At 47.5% G+C, this 17,500-nt stretch overlaps 1 protein-coding gene across 1 annotated transcript; it reads right to left on the reverse strand.

The window, feature by feature from the left end:
* Window positions 1–809: 809 nt before the first annotated feature.
* gpr156 (G protein-coupled receptor 156) lies at window positions 810–11,405 on the reverse strand (the record flags this gene model as incomplete). The annotated part of the gene is made up of 9 exons (XM_083638233.1): window positions 810–2,165; window positions 3,271–3,429; window positions 5,847–6,083; window positions 7,174–7,269; window positions 7,601–7,726; window positions 8,262–8,372; window positions 8,514–8,649; window positions 8,894–9,021; window positions 10,338–11,405. The coding sequence occupies 9 exons, from the start codon at window positions 11,403–11,405 to the stop codon at window positions 810–812; spliced, it is 3,417 nt and encodes a 1,138-aa protein (XP_083494359.1).
* Between the last annotated feature and the right edge of the window lie 6,095 nt (window positions 11,406–17,500).

Consider the following 17,500-nt stretch of genomic DNA (forward strand, 5'->3'; position numbering starts at 1 on the left):
CAAAATGAATCAGCTACAAACACTCGTCTTCTTCTGCGCTGCTGTCATGGGTGGTGCGCAAAGCAACCATAGCGCTCGCTATCACTTCCAGCCCCTGGCGGCCGGAAGTGGCACTTTTGTAGTTTTTTGCAACTCCAAAAGTTACAAAAAACTACAAAAGTGCCACTTCCGGCCGCCAGGGGCTGGAAGTGATAGCGAGCGCTATGGTTGCTTTGCGCACCACCCATGACAGCAGCGCAGAAGAAGACGAGTGTTTGTAGCTGATTCATTTTGAAGAAATTAGACCCGGGTTTCAGTGAGGGATTAAACATGTTTATTAGTGGCGCTATTGTTTCTACATCATGCGCGGAGGTTCACACAACCCTTTTCGGTCCGTAAGTACATTTGAAATTTCATTTGCGAAACTTTATCGAGTAGTTTGAAAAATTTAGCAGACGGAGCGACCTGTTTAGGCTACATCGGCGGTGGACTAATAAGGGACTGCGTAGTAGCGTAAGCTATGTTAGCAGTTCCGAAAGGGGCAAGCTAAATCCCATTTTGCTTATGGTGCACTGAAAAAAAATCAAGACTATCAGCCCTTTTTGAGAACAGTAAAAAGTCCCTTCATATAGAACGTGAAACACATTACTATTGAACGTTAACAGTCAATTTACGCTCCAGACTGCCATGATGGATGCATATTAGCATCATGCATAATGAATGTTGTGCCTGTCTTAGCCTGGAAGCTAATTTTGACGCAAATGTTCTGACCAGGTAAAGTGCACTTACTGAAGAACTAAGTGAATTCATGAAAGATGTGACCTTCCCGTTCATACAAAGGTGGGTTTGAGGTCTTCTTTGAACACCACAGGGTGCGGGGAGCGGTAGAGGCTGGCGTAGCCTCCGTACTCGCTGTCCGAGGAGTCCGAGGAGGAGCTGTCTGTGGACACGAGCGAGCCCCGCTGCAGACAGGCATCGCAGAAGGGCCGGTGGTAGTAGCAGTAGTCCATCGAGCTGCTTGAGTCCGAGTCCCAGTAACCACAGGAGTCTCTGACATGTCTGTGGAGCTGCCCGTCCTCGCCGCCGGCTTCCACGTCCGCGCGGCCTTGTCTGGTACCCGCGCGGCCTTGTCCGGTACCCACGCGGCCTTGCCCCGGACATCTGTGAGGCCTCGAAACGCACCTCCTGCAACTTCTTATCGCTCCATGCCCCTCTGCCTCCTCCTCTTCCTCCTCATCCTCTTCCTCCAGGTCACTGTTGTCAAGGCGGAGGGCAGCGGTGTCCACCGTGACTCCGTCGGGGTGCGGAGCTGTTTTGGAGGGGTGTCTGTCCCGCCTCTTTCCCCAACCAGGAGGCTCCGGACCTGGGTAGAAGCAGGGAGGGGACAAACCTCGAGGGGAGTGGAAGGGAGGCCGGCGTTTCCTCATTGCGTATGGGGAGATGCTGGGGTAGCGGAAGACGACGGGAGGACGAGGGGTGCGCGGCAGGGAGAGAGGGGAGATGGGAGAGGCTTCGGTAAAGTTGGGTTGCGGAGGAGAGCGGAGGGCCATTTCCATGACTGCATCCACGCTCAACTCCTGGATGATCTCCTGCAGCTGCTCGCTGCTGACGAACCCCGTCGGCCTTATGACCGACCCCGTCTGCGATGTCGGGTCACCCTGACAGCCCGACGGGTCACCGTGACAGCCTGACGTTTCCGCCCGAGAAGCACTCAAGCCACCGAGGGAACCCGGGGAAACGACATAGCTGGACGGAGATAAGGGCGCGGTCTCCCCTGCTGTCCTGGCCCCTATCCTGGGTAAGCCACAGGACACAGAGAGGTCCTCCGCTGCCTCACTGCCAGCCTGGAAGACGCTACTCCGAGGCACACCCGCACACACATCGGCCAGGAGAGGGGAGGAAGCCGTGATGGGGGCCGTGGAGAGAGGAGCGGTGGATGAATCGGTAGTAGCAGCGGGGTGAGGAGAGAGAAGAGAGGGCGAGAGGAGGGACTGGGTGTCTCTCCGAGGTAGGGGAGAGGAGGGGCACTCGGACTGAACCACGGTGGTCTGAGTGGAGGAGGAGTTGAGGTTGGTGGAAGAGGAGTCCGTCTCCCGGTCCTCATGCTGGCTGGCAGACATGAGGCGCAGCAGTTTATCCTTGGCGTTGCTCACCTGCTCCTGCAGGCTGTCGATCACAGCATTCTTCTGAAAGATTTGAATGACAAACACCAGCTTGAACATTTGGTGATACACAGGAAAACAAAATTTGCATTATGTTAGTCCCATTACTTTGGATGGTTCAACCTCAATTTAGCTGACATGAACAAATCTGTCCCAAAGCTAGAAAGTGTAGTCATGCTTTTATTTACATTTACTTTTTACGTTCTTTTGCATTTTAAAATATAAACTTGAAGGTGTCAAATCTAGCTTGAAATGAAATCCTGTCCCAGGTAACAAAGACGCCCTAAACAATAAGACGTGGATGTGACTATAAAGTCTGCAAGGCAACATCATTTGAGTAATGGCTATTTCTTGTGGAGACTTCCATTTCTTCCTGTGGCTGTCAGGTGATTGACAGTAAGCAGAGTGTAAGCGTAATGCACGCTGATATGAACACTCAACTCGGGCACAATGACATAACGTTCAACAGAAACTTTGACAAGACCAAATTGAAGCTTCGTGTTTATTGTGATGGATCATTTAGCCTGGGACATTTTCACACTTGTGGAAGTTAAACGAATGGCAGGAAGACAAAGACTCATATCTCCTGTTGGTTCCTGCAGTAGGATCAACATACATCAATTCTAGGCTGAGCAGCACATGAATTCTTTTTGGAGATGTTCCTGTTGAAGGGCAGACTGTGGTGACAGAGCTCTGTAGCAGTGTTACTACATCTCGAGTCAGAGTCCAAAAACGAGTCACCAAAGAGTCCGAATCGAGTCCCCATTACCTGAGTCCGAAGGTAGTGAACATGAGCGTGAATCCACATGTAGGTGGAACACACGTGCCTGCCCTTGCATGAAATTGAATAATGTCATGGTGTTAATATAGTTATCAATATCGTATGCCAAATTTTTTGAGTTTATTACCTTTTGTTAAAACAAAAACAAAAAAAACAGCCTTTATCAATTAACAAATCCGAGTCATCATCTCCAACTTCTGAGTCCGAATGCATGAATCCTCGAGTCCAAATCCAAGTCCCAGTCATCAGTGGTCAAGTCCAAGTTGAGTCACAAGTCTTTAAAATGAGTCCAGGACTCGGACTCGAATCCGACTGGACTCGACTATACAACAGTGCTCTGTAGTGTACCTCGTTGATGAGCTTCTTCATAGAGCTGTTCTCCCCCAGCAGGTAGTAGACCTCGTCCTGGCTGTAGACAGAGGGCTGGCTCTTGCTGGGACTGCTGAAATACTTGGCCATCTGACTGGGATTGTTGTTTTCCTCTTCAAACTGCCGCCACTGGGTCAGCTGCGGGCGGGTATGTGTGGGGAGATTGGAGGAGGTGAAACAAATGTACCGTAGCTTACACTACATTGCAGATATACTGTAACCTATAATAATAATAATAAGAGTTTTGCAGGACCATGGCCTCAGCCTATACCACCAGGTGTGTGTTGAGTGTATTGCTCATTCCTTAAACATTTCCTTCCTCTCCACTGAAGATGCATTCCTTTGTGCTAACATCAGCCCACTGCCAGCCACTTACAGACTCATAAAGCTGTTACACTGTGTTGACTCATAAGCAACTTATGTGTGAGTCACACTCCACTATTAGATATGGGAAGCTAACATGCACATGGAACCAAGGTGTGGGCACCACAATCAGTCATATAGGTTAATAGGCTTGTCAAAACAAATTGGAAAATCATATGTCTGTCTACTGTATCCGTCATACGTCTGTCTATCTATGGTTTCTGTCTGTCTGTCTGAGCGACTGACTGGATGTCTGCTTTTGGAGTGCTAGTTGCCAGCCATAATATCCATTCAATGTGTTGGCATGTGATTTGAACAGAAGCACCTCTGTCTCACACTCCAAATGAGAGATGCGTGAGGGTTATGCTTCAGAAATAAGATCCCCCTCCCAAACGTTTTCTGGGAGGTTACACAAAAGTACTGTTATCACTAGACACAAGGAGATGTCAGGGGTAGGGATGGGACAATAACCGGTATGACCAAATATTGCAGTAAAAAGGCACACAAAAAAAGGCAAAAAAACAACAACAAAAACAGTTATGACAGGCATGTTCAAAGTCCGGCCCGGATAGCCTGGGTAAACCCATCCCCCACGTGACCTGCTCTCAGACCTGCTCTCAGTCACTAGTGACTGGGAACTGAGAGAGCAGGTCACGTGGGGGCTGGGTTTACCTAGGCTACGGCCCGGGGGCCAATTGCGGCCCGCGGACCAATTTTAAGCGGCCCTCGGTTTGTCTCTCAAAATATACTATATGTGGCCCTCCACACAGTATTGGTTTATCAAGCAAGTTCGTTTCACATTTTGCTATTCACCTAATGATGACAGTACTATCATACAGTTTGTAGACAAGCACCAAGTATGAACAACACAGGCAGAACTCATGTGTTCAGATGGTAACAAAATCCTTAGAGTACAATTGTATTGTATTTAATAACCCATGTGAGAAGCAGCTGGTCCCCCGGTATTTTCACATTATCTGGCCCCCATTCCAAAAAGTTTGGACACCCCTGGGTTTTGACACCATGCCTAATTTTCATGAGCAGGATCAGTGTGAACGGTGCCGCTCGTTCCCCCAAAAGAGAGAGCCAAAAGTGATATCTTGTGATTAATATGATCGTTTTGAAGTAATTGTAGCATACAGCCATGTTTAACTCATTGAATGCCATGGACGTCCTTCGACGTCCAATTAAATAGTGACGTAGAATGCCACGGACGTCCTTCGACGTCCAATGCGTTTTTTGACGGTGGGACGTCGATCAAAGCCTTCCGCAGCTCCTGTACAACTATAGTAGCTATTGGAGGTGTATAACCTATTTTACGGACTCATTAGGTGGCGACAGTGCTTGCTCGGTGCAGTCCAGATTAGAGACAGGTCCGAGAAACAGCCTAAAAGCCGTGGATCAAAGACAACCCGATGCATGCTCCCAGAGCCATTTGCTCTGTCGCGGGAGCTGACATTGGCTCCGAACAGGAGTCAATCCGCGCTCACAACTGAGCCCCTCTGTCCCTGTCTGTCTGTCTGTCTGTCTGTATAGTTTCTCCACCCGATTAGCAGACAGGAAAGCAGCCCCTGACGCCAAACCATTCAGCAATCCGGGTTGGCTCTTCCCTGCTGTGGCGCTGAGAGCCGACAGCAGCACACAAACGCAGCACTCCGAAAATATAATGGTTGCGTGAGGCTGTGTGCAGTGTGGGGAGGAGTTTACGGGGGGAGGGGGGGAGGTGGGTGGTGCACGCAGGGCATCACACAACAACTACGTCACTACATCAGAAAATATTATCTTCAGACTCAGTGAATGTGCTTGAAATGCTGCATTTCACAAAAGGCGGATTATCTCAGCTAATAATTTGAAAAGCCTGAAAACGCTGAAAACAACCTATCTTCTCCGGCTCATAACTAAAGAACGGAAAATGGTATCAATAAACTTTTTTTTGCTGATGATACAATAGAGCCAGCTCGTTCTTGTGCGTGTTCGGTGTTTACATAGTAATATCACACAATATTCTGTGGGCCTCGAGAAATCACTGAAAACGCTCTGAAAACTCTGGCACTGGGAGCATCCGTTCTCCAAAAGTGGCTGGCACTGAATGAGTTAAAGGGTTTCATGTTATTAATAATTATCAGGGTCATATTTTGTATCCAGATTATTTTAGTCAAGGTAATATGACATTTTCATATGGTCTCTCTCACCTGAGGCACAAACAGCAGGCAGTTGGTGGCCAGTGTGCAGATGAAGATGGCTCCAGCCACTGTGCTGTACAGCAGGTTGGGCCAGGCTGGCAGAAAGAGTGACGCAGTGACAGCCAAAGCCCAGCACAGGGTGACCAGACTGACCGCTGTTATGATGGTGGGAGACTGGTTGACTGGAGGGTGGCTGACGTTGCTGGTCAGGCCAGCTAGATAGGTCCCATAAAGCAGAAGACAACCCTAGAAAGAGATAGTGGGACAAAGTCGAGACGAAAATGAATACTGTAATTAAAGCAAAAAACGACACTGTAAAAGAACATTGTTTTCATTAGATGTAGAGTTGTATGTCTTCCCTGACAATGGAAACATTCTTTTTTTCCTGACCCCCCCCCCCCCCCCCCTTTTTCTCCCCAATTGTACTTGGCCAATTTCCCCCTCGCTGCTCCACCCTCTGCCAATCTGGGTAGACTAGCACCATGCTTCCTCTGACACATGCGCAGTTGCCAGCCGCTTCTTTTCACCTGACAGCGGGGAGCTTCACCGGCAGGACGTAACACGTGGGAGGATCACGCTATTCCCACCAGTTCCCTTCCATCCCGAACAGGCGCTCCAACCGACCAGAGGAGGTGCTAGTGCAGCGACCAGGACACATACCCTCAATCCGGCTTCCCACCCGCAGACACAACCAATCGTGCCTGTATGAACGCCCGACCAAGCCGGAGGTAACACGGGGGCGCGAACCTGTGAGCCTCGTGTTGGTAGGCAGGGAATCTACCACTACACTACCTGGATGCCCACAATGGAAACAGGATAGCCAAGACGTTCATTTGTAGTCATAGGTCAACAAGAGACTCTTTCTGGAGATACTCTTTTGACAATGGATGATTTCATGAACAAACTGTACCAATGCCCAGGGCGATTTTCTGTGAATTCAGACACAGTCTCTGGTTCAGAACTTATCAAATAAAATTCAATTTGTTGTATGACATGAAAACATATAAAATTGGTGGTGGGGGAGAAATCATCCTTTATCCATTGTCAGACTCATTTCCATGAGTCACTTGACACCTCAGATTTGAGTCTGTTGTTATGTTATTTGGTAACTTTGGGATACAGGAGTTGATGTCACAAATATTGACTTAGAGAGAGAGTTTGGCTATACGCACATCGACGACGGGTGCTGGGTTAAAAGTAGAGCATTTGAAGGAAGTAGGCCAAATATTGACTTAACCATCTCAAGTCCTTAAAATAACGTATGTAAACTCTGCAAAAGTCTACTTGCAGACTTTAATCTGGAAAAAGGCATTTGAACAAAGCATAGACTACTTACTTTCAGCATGGCGATAATGATAACCCACAGATCCGAGTATACAGAGGAGCAGGAGTCCAACTGAGACAAAGAGTAGGTCATCTCTTTCTCCACCACCTAGACCGATGAAGCGCACAACAGTGAGAAGAAACCCCATCATCTTTGCACCAAGACCGACACAGACCCATAATAGTTCATTCTACACTAATGCAGACAGATCGTCCCTGTCTATCAGCGCAATTTTTACCAGTCACCAGGACATCCTCGTTCCCGACCCAAATCATCACAATTTCACAGCAATGCATAATTATGATCAAACTGACTTTTTTTGACAACCCTCACACTTTGTTCTGTCAATAAACAACGTGACTATGGAATTTTCATAGGCTACAACAAAATATCATTAGCTAAGAGACACTGGGGGGGGGGGGGGGGGGCAGTAGATTACCTTGACGACAGCTCCAACAGAGTGGGAGCATCTGCTGGGGTCTGTGATGTTCCAGGCAGTGAGGACCAGTATGTCCACCAGGACCAGCAGAGCCACCATGCCCATCAGCTGGATGTCCCGGATGATCTGAAACACATTCACACAATTACATACAGCATGTTCAGACACATGCAGTATACTGTATTTTTTTAAAGAAAGAAAGAAAGAAAGAAAGAAAGAAAGAAAGAAAGAAAGAAAGAAAGAAAGAAAGAAAGAAAGAATAAAAAAAGGGGGGAAATAGTATTCTTTCTAGTATGCATATTGTTCTCTGTTGGAACCTGACTGATAACAATGATGGGAACCTATAGATGTCATGTCAATAATATGAAAAAGAAAGAAGAATAAACAGAAATATATACAGCTCTGTGCTTCTTGGCCTGTTATGCATCTGCTTTTGTTGAATTAATTTAAATTAATTTTAATTTGAGTCTCCAATACGTTATCTTACTCTCCTTACTCATAGCTCTACGTTGCTCATGTGCATTGTGGCTGGATTACGTCCAGACTATGCAGAATGCCCACAGATAAGATAGTACTATAGTGGCTGGATGACACACATAAGAATCATTGTGTGCCTGCAGGAAACACACACTGCCACCAGGGGGCCAGAGCAGCAGCCTACCACTCTCTTGTCAGGAACCCGCTGAGTGAACACTCTGTAGAGTCTCCATGTCTTCCCCAGAATAGGTCCAAACACCAGGGTGCTGCCAATACAGAGAGTCCACACCCGGGCCTGGGAGACACCAATGCAAAATTGTCTCAAAAATGACATAACTGGTTATTAAGCAAACGACTGAAGTGAAACCGGTGCACCAGGGTGCTCAGACTTAAGAGAATAGTGGCGATGGCAGATAGAGGGAGGCGGGGTGTTTACCTGTAGCAAAGCTCGAGACGCTCCACCTTGCGAGTGTGTTCGTTCATCAATAGCAAAAAGGAAGCCACTGCTGTAGGTGAGGACACTTCCACACAGAGTCAGCACATTCAGGTTGGGACTGGACATCTTCACTATCCTGATATAGAACACACACACACACACACACACACACACACACACACACACACACACACACACACACACACACACACACACACACAGAGAGAATCCCTTTATTTTTGTCTGTGTGTGTGTGTGTGTGTGTGTGTGTGTGTGTGTGTGTGTGTGTGTGTGTGTGTGTGTGTGTGTGTGTGTGTGTGTGTGTGTGTGTGTGTGTGTGTGTGTGTGTGTGTGTCTGTGTGTTTCTCTGTGCACTCCACCTGTTGTTTTTGAAGCGCAGGGTGAAGAGGAGGAAGCAGAAAGCCAGCAGGATCCCACAGGAGAGCAGCGTCCAGACCACCGCACACAGCACGGGGGAGAGGGACCGCCTCGGGAGCTCCACGCCCATCTGTACACACACACGCACACACATGCAAACACACACACACACACACACACACACACACACACACACACCACACACACACACACTTTAATGATCACATTCCAATATGATTGAGATAGTTTGTGTACACCTACATAGCTTGATGTAACATTACTTTATAATAATAAGAATTTCTTCAATTGTGCAAGAATTTTGAGTTTTCTTTTCTTGTTATACAACCTTTTGAGAATGATATAAGGCAATGCAATGCAATGCAAGACACGTTTATTTGTATTGCACATTTCATACACAGACGCAATTCAAGGTGCTTTACATAAAATAGATCAAATGAAAAGAGCAGAGTTGAGAAATAAAAAGTGAAAAAGATAAAAAAAAAAAAAATGATATAAAAGAACATGCAAAATTCTTTACATTAAAATAATCAAATCAAGTAAAATATATAAGATATATTTACCCCCTTAATATAATCTAGCAGTGTTACTTCTTGGTATAGTCACTCACACACTGGTGACACTGTCAACCAGTATGCGCCGATCTAACGTTGCCGATATAAGTAAAAACAGTTATGTTAAGAGGGGGAAGAAGAGTAAACAAGCTTCATCAAAGCAAGCAAAACTTTATTGAGGCAAACACAGCAACACACATCACAGAAAAAAAGACAGTATTTGCTCAATGATATGTGGAAAAACATTGCGCATAAAAATAACTCCCGTGAAGTGGGTGAGATGTCAGATGTTGACAGGGGAGATGATCAGAGGGACTGAGTTGACCCCGCTGTGATTACGCCGGGGGTTAAAGTAGGGGAAGAGTGGTTCATTGAACGAGTATCCGGTGAAGGAGTAGATATGAGAGGCACATTCCACATTGTAAAATGAGACCTGTCCCCACTCCAGGTCAACATACACCCCGACTCTCTGGGGCTTCTCCACCAGCGGCAGGGGGGTAGGAGGGCTGGTGAGGGCCCAGTAGTCCTTCCTGTTCCTCAGCCCCAGGGTCCAGTAGCCTCCTTCAGGGTTCAGCATGTTTCCACCTTTCCTGCTGACCGATTCCCGTCCCACTCCAATATCCCACTCCGTCTTCCCCTTCACCTGGACCTCGTAGTAGAACCTGCCGGAGGAGAAGCTCTCCTTCCCGAAAACACTAACGCCGGGGTAGAACCTCTCCGGGTTGTCGGGGAGGCTCAGCGCTACGTCGCCGTGGTGCACCTGCTTCTTGTCGCCGGAGAGCACCAGTTTTGGGTGAGCCGTGTCGGGGTCCAGAGTCACGTCCGCGGCGCACCGCTGGACCCTCTGAAATTCCGTCTCGCACAGCCTCTTCACCTCGGCCTTTAGCGTCTCCTCCAGCTGAGACGCTGTTTTCCTGGCTGCTCTCCTCACGGTGCCCACGTATACAACGCTCGTTACGCCCGTCTCAGACCAGTCCTTGGCAGCCGGCGGTGCGGAGAAAGACGAGAAGCTCTGGAGGAGGTAGAGGTGGTCGTCGGTGTGCGAGAGCCGCTCCAGCTCGGCGCCGCTCCTCCTCAGCTCGTAGATCTCCCGCTCCAGCTCCGTGATGATGCCCGCAGTCCTCCTCTCCACATCCCTCTGCCTCCCCTCAATCACCTCCAGCACCTCGGCCTGGCCTCTCTGGACGGAGTGAAGCAGCATCGTGAAGACCTGCAAGCTGTCCTCAGTCTCTCTCTCTGTGTTCCCTCTGCTGAGCTGCACCACGTGATTGGCATCGCTGACTTTCTGCAGCCGGTCCCGGATCATCTGTTGCACCTCGGCCCCTATTCTCCCCATCTGAGCTCTCCTCTCTCGGCTCTCCTCCTCAATAGGAACAGTGCGGTGGCCCTTGTGGTCCTTCTTAATACAGATCACACACACAAACAGCTGGTCAGTGTTACAGAACAGGTCCAGCAGCTTCTCGTGCTTCTTACACACTCTGTCTTGCATGTTCATCAAGGGGTTGATCAGGCGGTGTTTCTTGAAGGTGCCTAGGACCCGGTGGGGCTCCAGGTGAGTCTCACAGTAGGAGGCCAAACAGTCCAGACAGGATTTCAGAGCCTTGACCCTCTTGCCGTTGCACACGTCACATGAAACATCTCCATACTGCACCGAGGGCAGGTCCACAGGACTAGAAGCATCCTCCTCCTCTTTCATCTCCACGGACCTCTTAAACTGAGCAGCCACCTCTGATATGAAGGTGTTGACTTTGAGCTCAGGTCTCCTGTAGAACTTCTGCTTGCACACGGGACACTGCGACAGTTTAGCGCTCTGCCAGTATCCTTGTATGCAGTCCCTGCAGAAGTTGTGCCCACAAGGAGTGGAGACCGGCTGGGTGAACACATCCAGGCAGATGGGGCAAAGAAAGTGCTCCTCAGACAGCAGGCTGCCAGCTGAAGCCATATCTGCAAACACAGCCAGGAAAAAATGCACATTTTATGATTGATTGATTGATTATGATTTATGATTCAATGATTTTATGGATCAAGTTGGCTCCTGTCCCTAAACAGCATTTCCCCCCCTTTCCACCATTCGGCTTAGGAACAGTTGTGCCTTGTGAGCTGCCTGCTGTCCACAAATAGCAACAAATGTTTGGCGTTACATTTCATCAAAGGATGTTTCATTTTAGGAAACGATGATGAGCGGTTTTCATGTCCGCTGACCCAGTTCAATAGACGAATAATAACGAGGGGCTGCGAAATCACATTACAATACAGTCTTGCCATACGATGCATTAGCATGTAATGAAAACATCATTTGAAACATGGTGTTCCCCTGACCGATCCATTCCCCTACTCACTGGATATCTGGACAAACACTGAACAACGAGACAGAAATCAAGACTCGACTCACCTTGATGGATCCGTGGTGTGGCGTGGAGAAATAGCGTGCGTACAGTGAAGAGTTCTGTTTGTGTTCCCTCACACCGTATTGGATTCACTACTACTTTAGTTTCTATTTACAAAGTCTTGCCCCTGCCTCATGTTGCATGGCTCTCTGTTCTTAAAGGGACCTGTGCTGGTGCTATACATAGCCTCTAGCTTCACTAGCCCTTCCCCATAGCTCCCCCCCATTTATACTGTTCAATTGACTCCTCAAGTGGTAAATAACGTGTTTCTATGCTGTGTATTTTGTCTGTTTTGTTTTTGGTGCTATAAGACAGATGTGCCAAGCTTTTTGGCGCTGTAGGCCAAAGTTTAACAAGGGTGGCAGACAGGTAGACAAACACTGCTATGTTTATTTGTGTATATATAAGAAGTGTATATGATTCGGTTTTGTATCTTCAATGTTGATATGCCTTGTAACAAGCACAGATCAGATATTATAAAGCAAGGAATCTCTGTATGTGATTGAGTGAGTGTGTGTGTCTCCTTCGCATATCTCGAGAAGCGTTTGTCTGATCTACTTCACACTTGGTATTGCTGTGGGGACTGAAGGACATGCAGTGTGATTTGGTGCAATTTGCACACGTAACACGTTCAATATGAATACCCATACATTCATATTGTATGGGTATTCCGTATGGGTGTTCCGTTTGCGGCAGTTGGTGCATGTGAGGAACTGCGCTGCTGCATGAAACTTCAAGTCACCAGCCAGCTGCACACAATGCATACACATCACACACACACGTACGCACACACACACACGCGTACACACACACGCATGCGTGTGTGTGTACGCGCGTGTGTGTGTGTGTGTGTGTGTGTGTGTGTGTGTGTGTGTGTGTGTGTGTGTGTGAGAGAGAGAGAAAGAGTTTACCGTGCTGAGAGTGCATAGTCTCTGCAGTATGTCCAGGCCCTCCAGCTTGTTGACTCCTGAGTGGATGGAGCAGCGTTGGGACTCACAGTGGGAGCTGCAGTTCAGCTCAGACTCCATGATCAGCCCCGGTCTGCCCGCTCTCACACACACATCCTGAGGAGCAACACAATACATGATCAGCCCCGGTCTGCCCGCTCTCACACACATCACACACACACACACACACACACACACACACACACACACACACACACACACACACACACACACACACACACACACACACACACACACACACACACACACACACACACACACACACACACACACACACACAACACACACATCCTGAAGAACAAATACATGAACAAGCATTATGAAAATGAAACACATTGCTCTTTGTGGAAAAGGTATATACATATATTGTTTTATACTTCTCAGTAATGTTAAAGTGGAACAGAAGGAACAAAGACTTGGGGAATCCGCCCTCCTGCTACTATTTCCAGGTCTAGCGTTCACTTAGTAGTTTTACATGCAAGACTGATAGCCACCACAGTGTGGCGCTCTCACAAGTGTCCCTGTGTGGAGGAGTGATCAAAGCATGGATTGGATTTTGCACTGTAGTGCTATCAGACAGAGGGGTGGAACAAACAGGAAAAGGACATCAAAACTTGACATGACTAATAAAGGAATGACACATTCCATATACACACAATAGACACTGAGGTTAGAATGAAACTTCCTCACAACCTGCCCCAATCCATCTAATACATGGTGTTAAGTTAGCCTCCCCCAAAACACAGTGAGCAGCCACAGTGTTACAGTAAATAGGCCTCACCACAAAACACAGTGAGCAGCCATAGTGTTAAATAAGCCTCACCCCAAAACACAGTGAGCAGCCATAGTGTTAAATAAGCCTCACCACAAAACACAGTGAGCAGCCATAGTGTTAAATAAGCCTCACCCCAAAACACAGTGAGCAGCCACAGTGTTAAATAAGCCTCACCACAAAACACAGTGAGCAGACATAGTGTTAAATAAGCCTCACCACAAAACACAGTGAGCAGCCATAGTGTTAAATAAGCCTCACCACAAAACACAGTGAGCAGCCATAGTGTTAAATAAGCCTCACCCCAAAACACAGTGAGCAGCCACAGTGTTAAATAAGCCTCACCACAAAACACAGTGAGCAGACATAGTGTTAAATAAGCCTCACCACAAAACACAGTGAGCAGCCATAGTGTTAAATAAGCCTCACCACAAAACACAGTGAGCAGCCACAGTGTTAAATAAGCCTCACCACAAAACACAGTGAGCAGACATAGTGTTAAATAAGCCTCACCACAAAACACAGTGAGCAGCCATAGTGTTAAATAAGCCTCACCACAAAACACAGTGAGCAGCCACAGTGTTAAATAAGCCTCACCACAAAACACAGTGAGCAGCCATAGTGTTAAATAGGCCTCACCACAAAACACAGTGAGCAGCCATAGTGTTAAATAAGCCTCACCACAAAACACAGTGAGCAGCCATAGTGTTAAATAGGCCTCACCACAAAACACAGTGAGCAGCCACAGTGTTAAATAGGCCTCACCACAAAACACAGTGAGCAGACATAGTGTTAAATAGGCCTCACCACAAAACACAGTGAGCAGCCATAGTGTTAAATAGGCCTCACCACAAAACACAGTGAGCAGCCATAGTGTTAAATAAGCCTCACCACAAAACACAGTGAGCAGACATAGTGTTAAATAGGCCTCACCACAAAACACAGTGAGCAGCCACAGTGTTAAATAGGCCTCACCACAAAACACAGTGAGCAGACATAGTGTTAAATAGGCCTCACCACAAAACACAGTGAGCAGCCACAGTGTTAAATAAGCCTCACCACAAAACACAGTGAGCAGCCATAGTGTTAAATAAGCCTCACCACAAAACACAGTGAGCAGACATAGTGTTAAATAAGCCTCACCACAAAACACAGTGAGCAGCCATAGTGTTAAATAAGCCTCACCACAAAACACAGTGAGCAGCCATAGTGTTAAATAAGCCTCACCACAAAACACAGTGAGCAGCCACAGTGTTAAATACGCCTCACCACAAAACACAGTGAGCAGCCATAGTGTTAAATAAGCCTCACCACAAAACACAGTGAGCAGCCACAGTGTTAAATAAGCCTCACCACAAAACACAGTGAGCAGACATAGTGTTAAATAAGCCTCACCACAAAACACAGTGAGCAGCCATAGTGTTAAATAAGCCTCACCACAAAACACAGTGAGCAGACATAGTGTTAAATAAGCCTCACCACAAAACACAGTGAGCAGCCATAGTGTTAAATAAGCCTCACCACAAAACACAGTGAGCAGCCATAGTGTTAAATAAGCCTCACCACAAAACACAGTGAGCAGACATAGTGTTAAATAAGCCTCACCACAAAACACAGTGAGCAGCCATAGTGTTAAATAAGCCTCACCACAAAACACAGTGAGCAGCCATAGTGTTAAATAAGCCTCACCACAAAACACAGTGAGCAGACATAGTGTTAAATAAGCCTCACCACAAAACACAGTGAGCAGCCATAGTGTTAAATAAGCCTCACCACAAAACACAGTGAGCAGACATAGTGTTAAATAAGCCTCACCACAAAACACAGTGAGCAGCCATAGTGTTAAATAAGCCTCACCACAAAACACAGTGAGCAGCCATAGTGTTAAATAGGCCTCACCACAAAACACAGTGAGCAGCCATAGTGTTAAATAAGCCTCACCACAAAACACAGTGAGCAGCCATAGTGTTAAATAAGCCTCACCACAAAACACAGTGAGCAGCCATAGTGTTAAATAGGCCTCACCACAAAACACAGTGAGCAGACATAGTGTTAAATAAGCCTCACCACAAAACACAGTGAGCAGCCACAGTGTTAAATAAGCCTCACCACAAAACACAGTGAGCAGCCATAGTGTTAAATAAGCCTCACCACAAAACACAGTGAGCAGACATAGTGTTAAATAAGCCTCACCACAAAACACAGTGAGCAGCCATAGTGTTAAATAGGCCTCACAACAAAACACAGTGAGCAGCCACAGTGTTAAATAAGCCTCACCACAAAACACAGTGAGCAGCCATAGTGTTAAATAAGCCTCACCACAAAACACAGTGAGCAGCCATAGTGTTAAATAGGCCTCACAACAAAACACAGTGAGCAGCCACAGTGTTAAATAAGCCTCACCACAAAACACAGTGAGCAGCCATAGTGTTAAATAAGCCTCACCACAAAACACAGTGAGCAGCCACAGTGTTAAATAAGCCTCACCACAAAACACAGTGAGCAGCCAGGACTTGTGTGTCTGTGTGACAGGAAGCCTGTGTTCCTGCTTATCCTCAATTTCCACTAGCATGACATCACAGAGGTGAACCACCCAACACAGGATCACACACTGGAGAGAGAGAGAGAGAGAGAGAGAGAGAGAGAGTGAGGGAGGGAGAGAGAGAGCGAGAGAGAGAGGAGGGAGGGAGAGAGGGAGGGAGAGAGAGAGAGAGAGAGAGAGGAGGGAGGGAGAGAGAGAGAGAGAGAGAGAGGGAGGGGGGAGAGAGAGAGAGGGAGGGAGAGAGAGAGAGAGAGAGAGAGAGGAGGGAGGGAGAGAGGGAGGAAGAGAGAGCAAGAGAGAGGGAGGGAGAGAGAGAGAGAGAGAGGGAGGGAGAGAGAGAGAGGGAGAGAGAGAGAGAGGGACAGAGAGAATGTTGCAATAAGCTAATAAAGCTATCTTCCACTAAGGGCTGTAAGATCTGCAACCAGCCGTGTTCCGTACGTCATCAAGACTGAAGACAACCGTATAAAAGTATCACTAAACAATACTTGTCACTCCTGCCGCAGACACCTGATGCATTTTTATGAGGACGCCCGCGCTGCGCTGACATGTCTTGATTATAAAGCGTGGTATCACCTGGCAGTGGTATCACCTGGCTGGCAGTCTGAGCTGTGACTAGACCCCAGGGTCTGCACACTCTCCTGTACTCTCTGCTGACTCAGCCACATGTCGGGAGCATGTCTATGAGGGTAGCCCATCCGTTTTCCGTTTTCAGACAGGTGTGTGTTTACAGCGTGTTACTGGGTATCATGCCTCGTCATTGTCTGTGGAGTGACTAAGACACCTTTATGGGATTTGGGATGGATGGATGATGTCATTCCAGAGAAACTGTGTGGGAATCTATACTGTGTCAGAATTAGCTCAGTCAAAACAAAACAAGAAGTGAAATTGGATTTGGCTTTTGCAAGGAAGCATAATCCACTCGACAGGAGACAGAGCCTGTCCCTACGAAGATGTCCTCTAAGCCCTATACATCATTCACCTTCAAACTCCTCCTCCTGGTCTACAAGGCGGTCAACCACACTGGTCCCACCTACCTTCAGGAACTCCTCCCCCCCAAGCCCCCCTCCCGGTCACTCAGATCCGACACCCTCAACCTGCTTGTTGTCCCCCGCACCAAGCTGGCAACGATGGGTGACCGAGCCTTCTCCACTCTGGGGCCACGCCTGTGGAACCAGCTCCCAGGAACTGTTCGGGCCTCTGAATCCCTCGCTGTTTTTAAAACGAACCTTAAAACCCACCTGTTCCGCTCTGCTTTTTACTAGCTCTGAGCTTTTAGCTGTTTTTAGCTTGTTTTTACTTTGTCTTTTAGCTACTGTAAAGCACCTTGAGATTTGTTTTACATTTTAAAGTGTGCTATATAAATTA

The sequence above is a fragment of the Poromitra crassiceps genome (assembly GCF_964638095.1).
Source record: "Poromitra crassiceps genome assembly, chromosome: 6".
In the NCBI taxonomy this organism is placed as follows: domain Eukaryota; kingdom Metazoa; phylum Chordata; class Actinopteri; order Beryciformes; family Melamphaidae; genus Poromitra; species Poromitra crassiceps.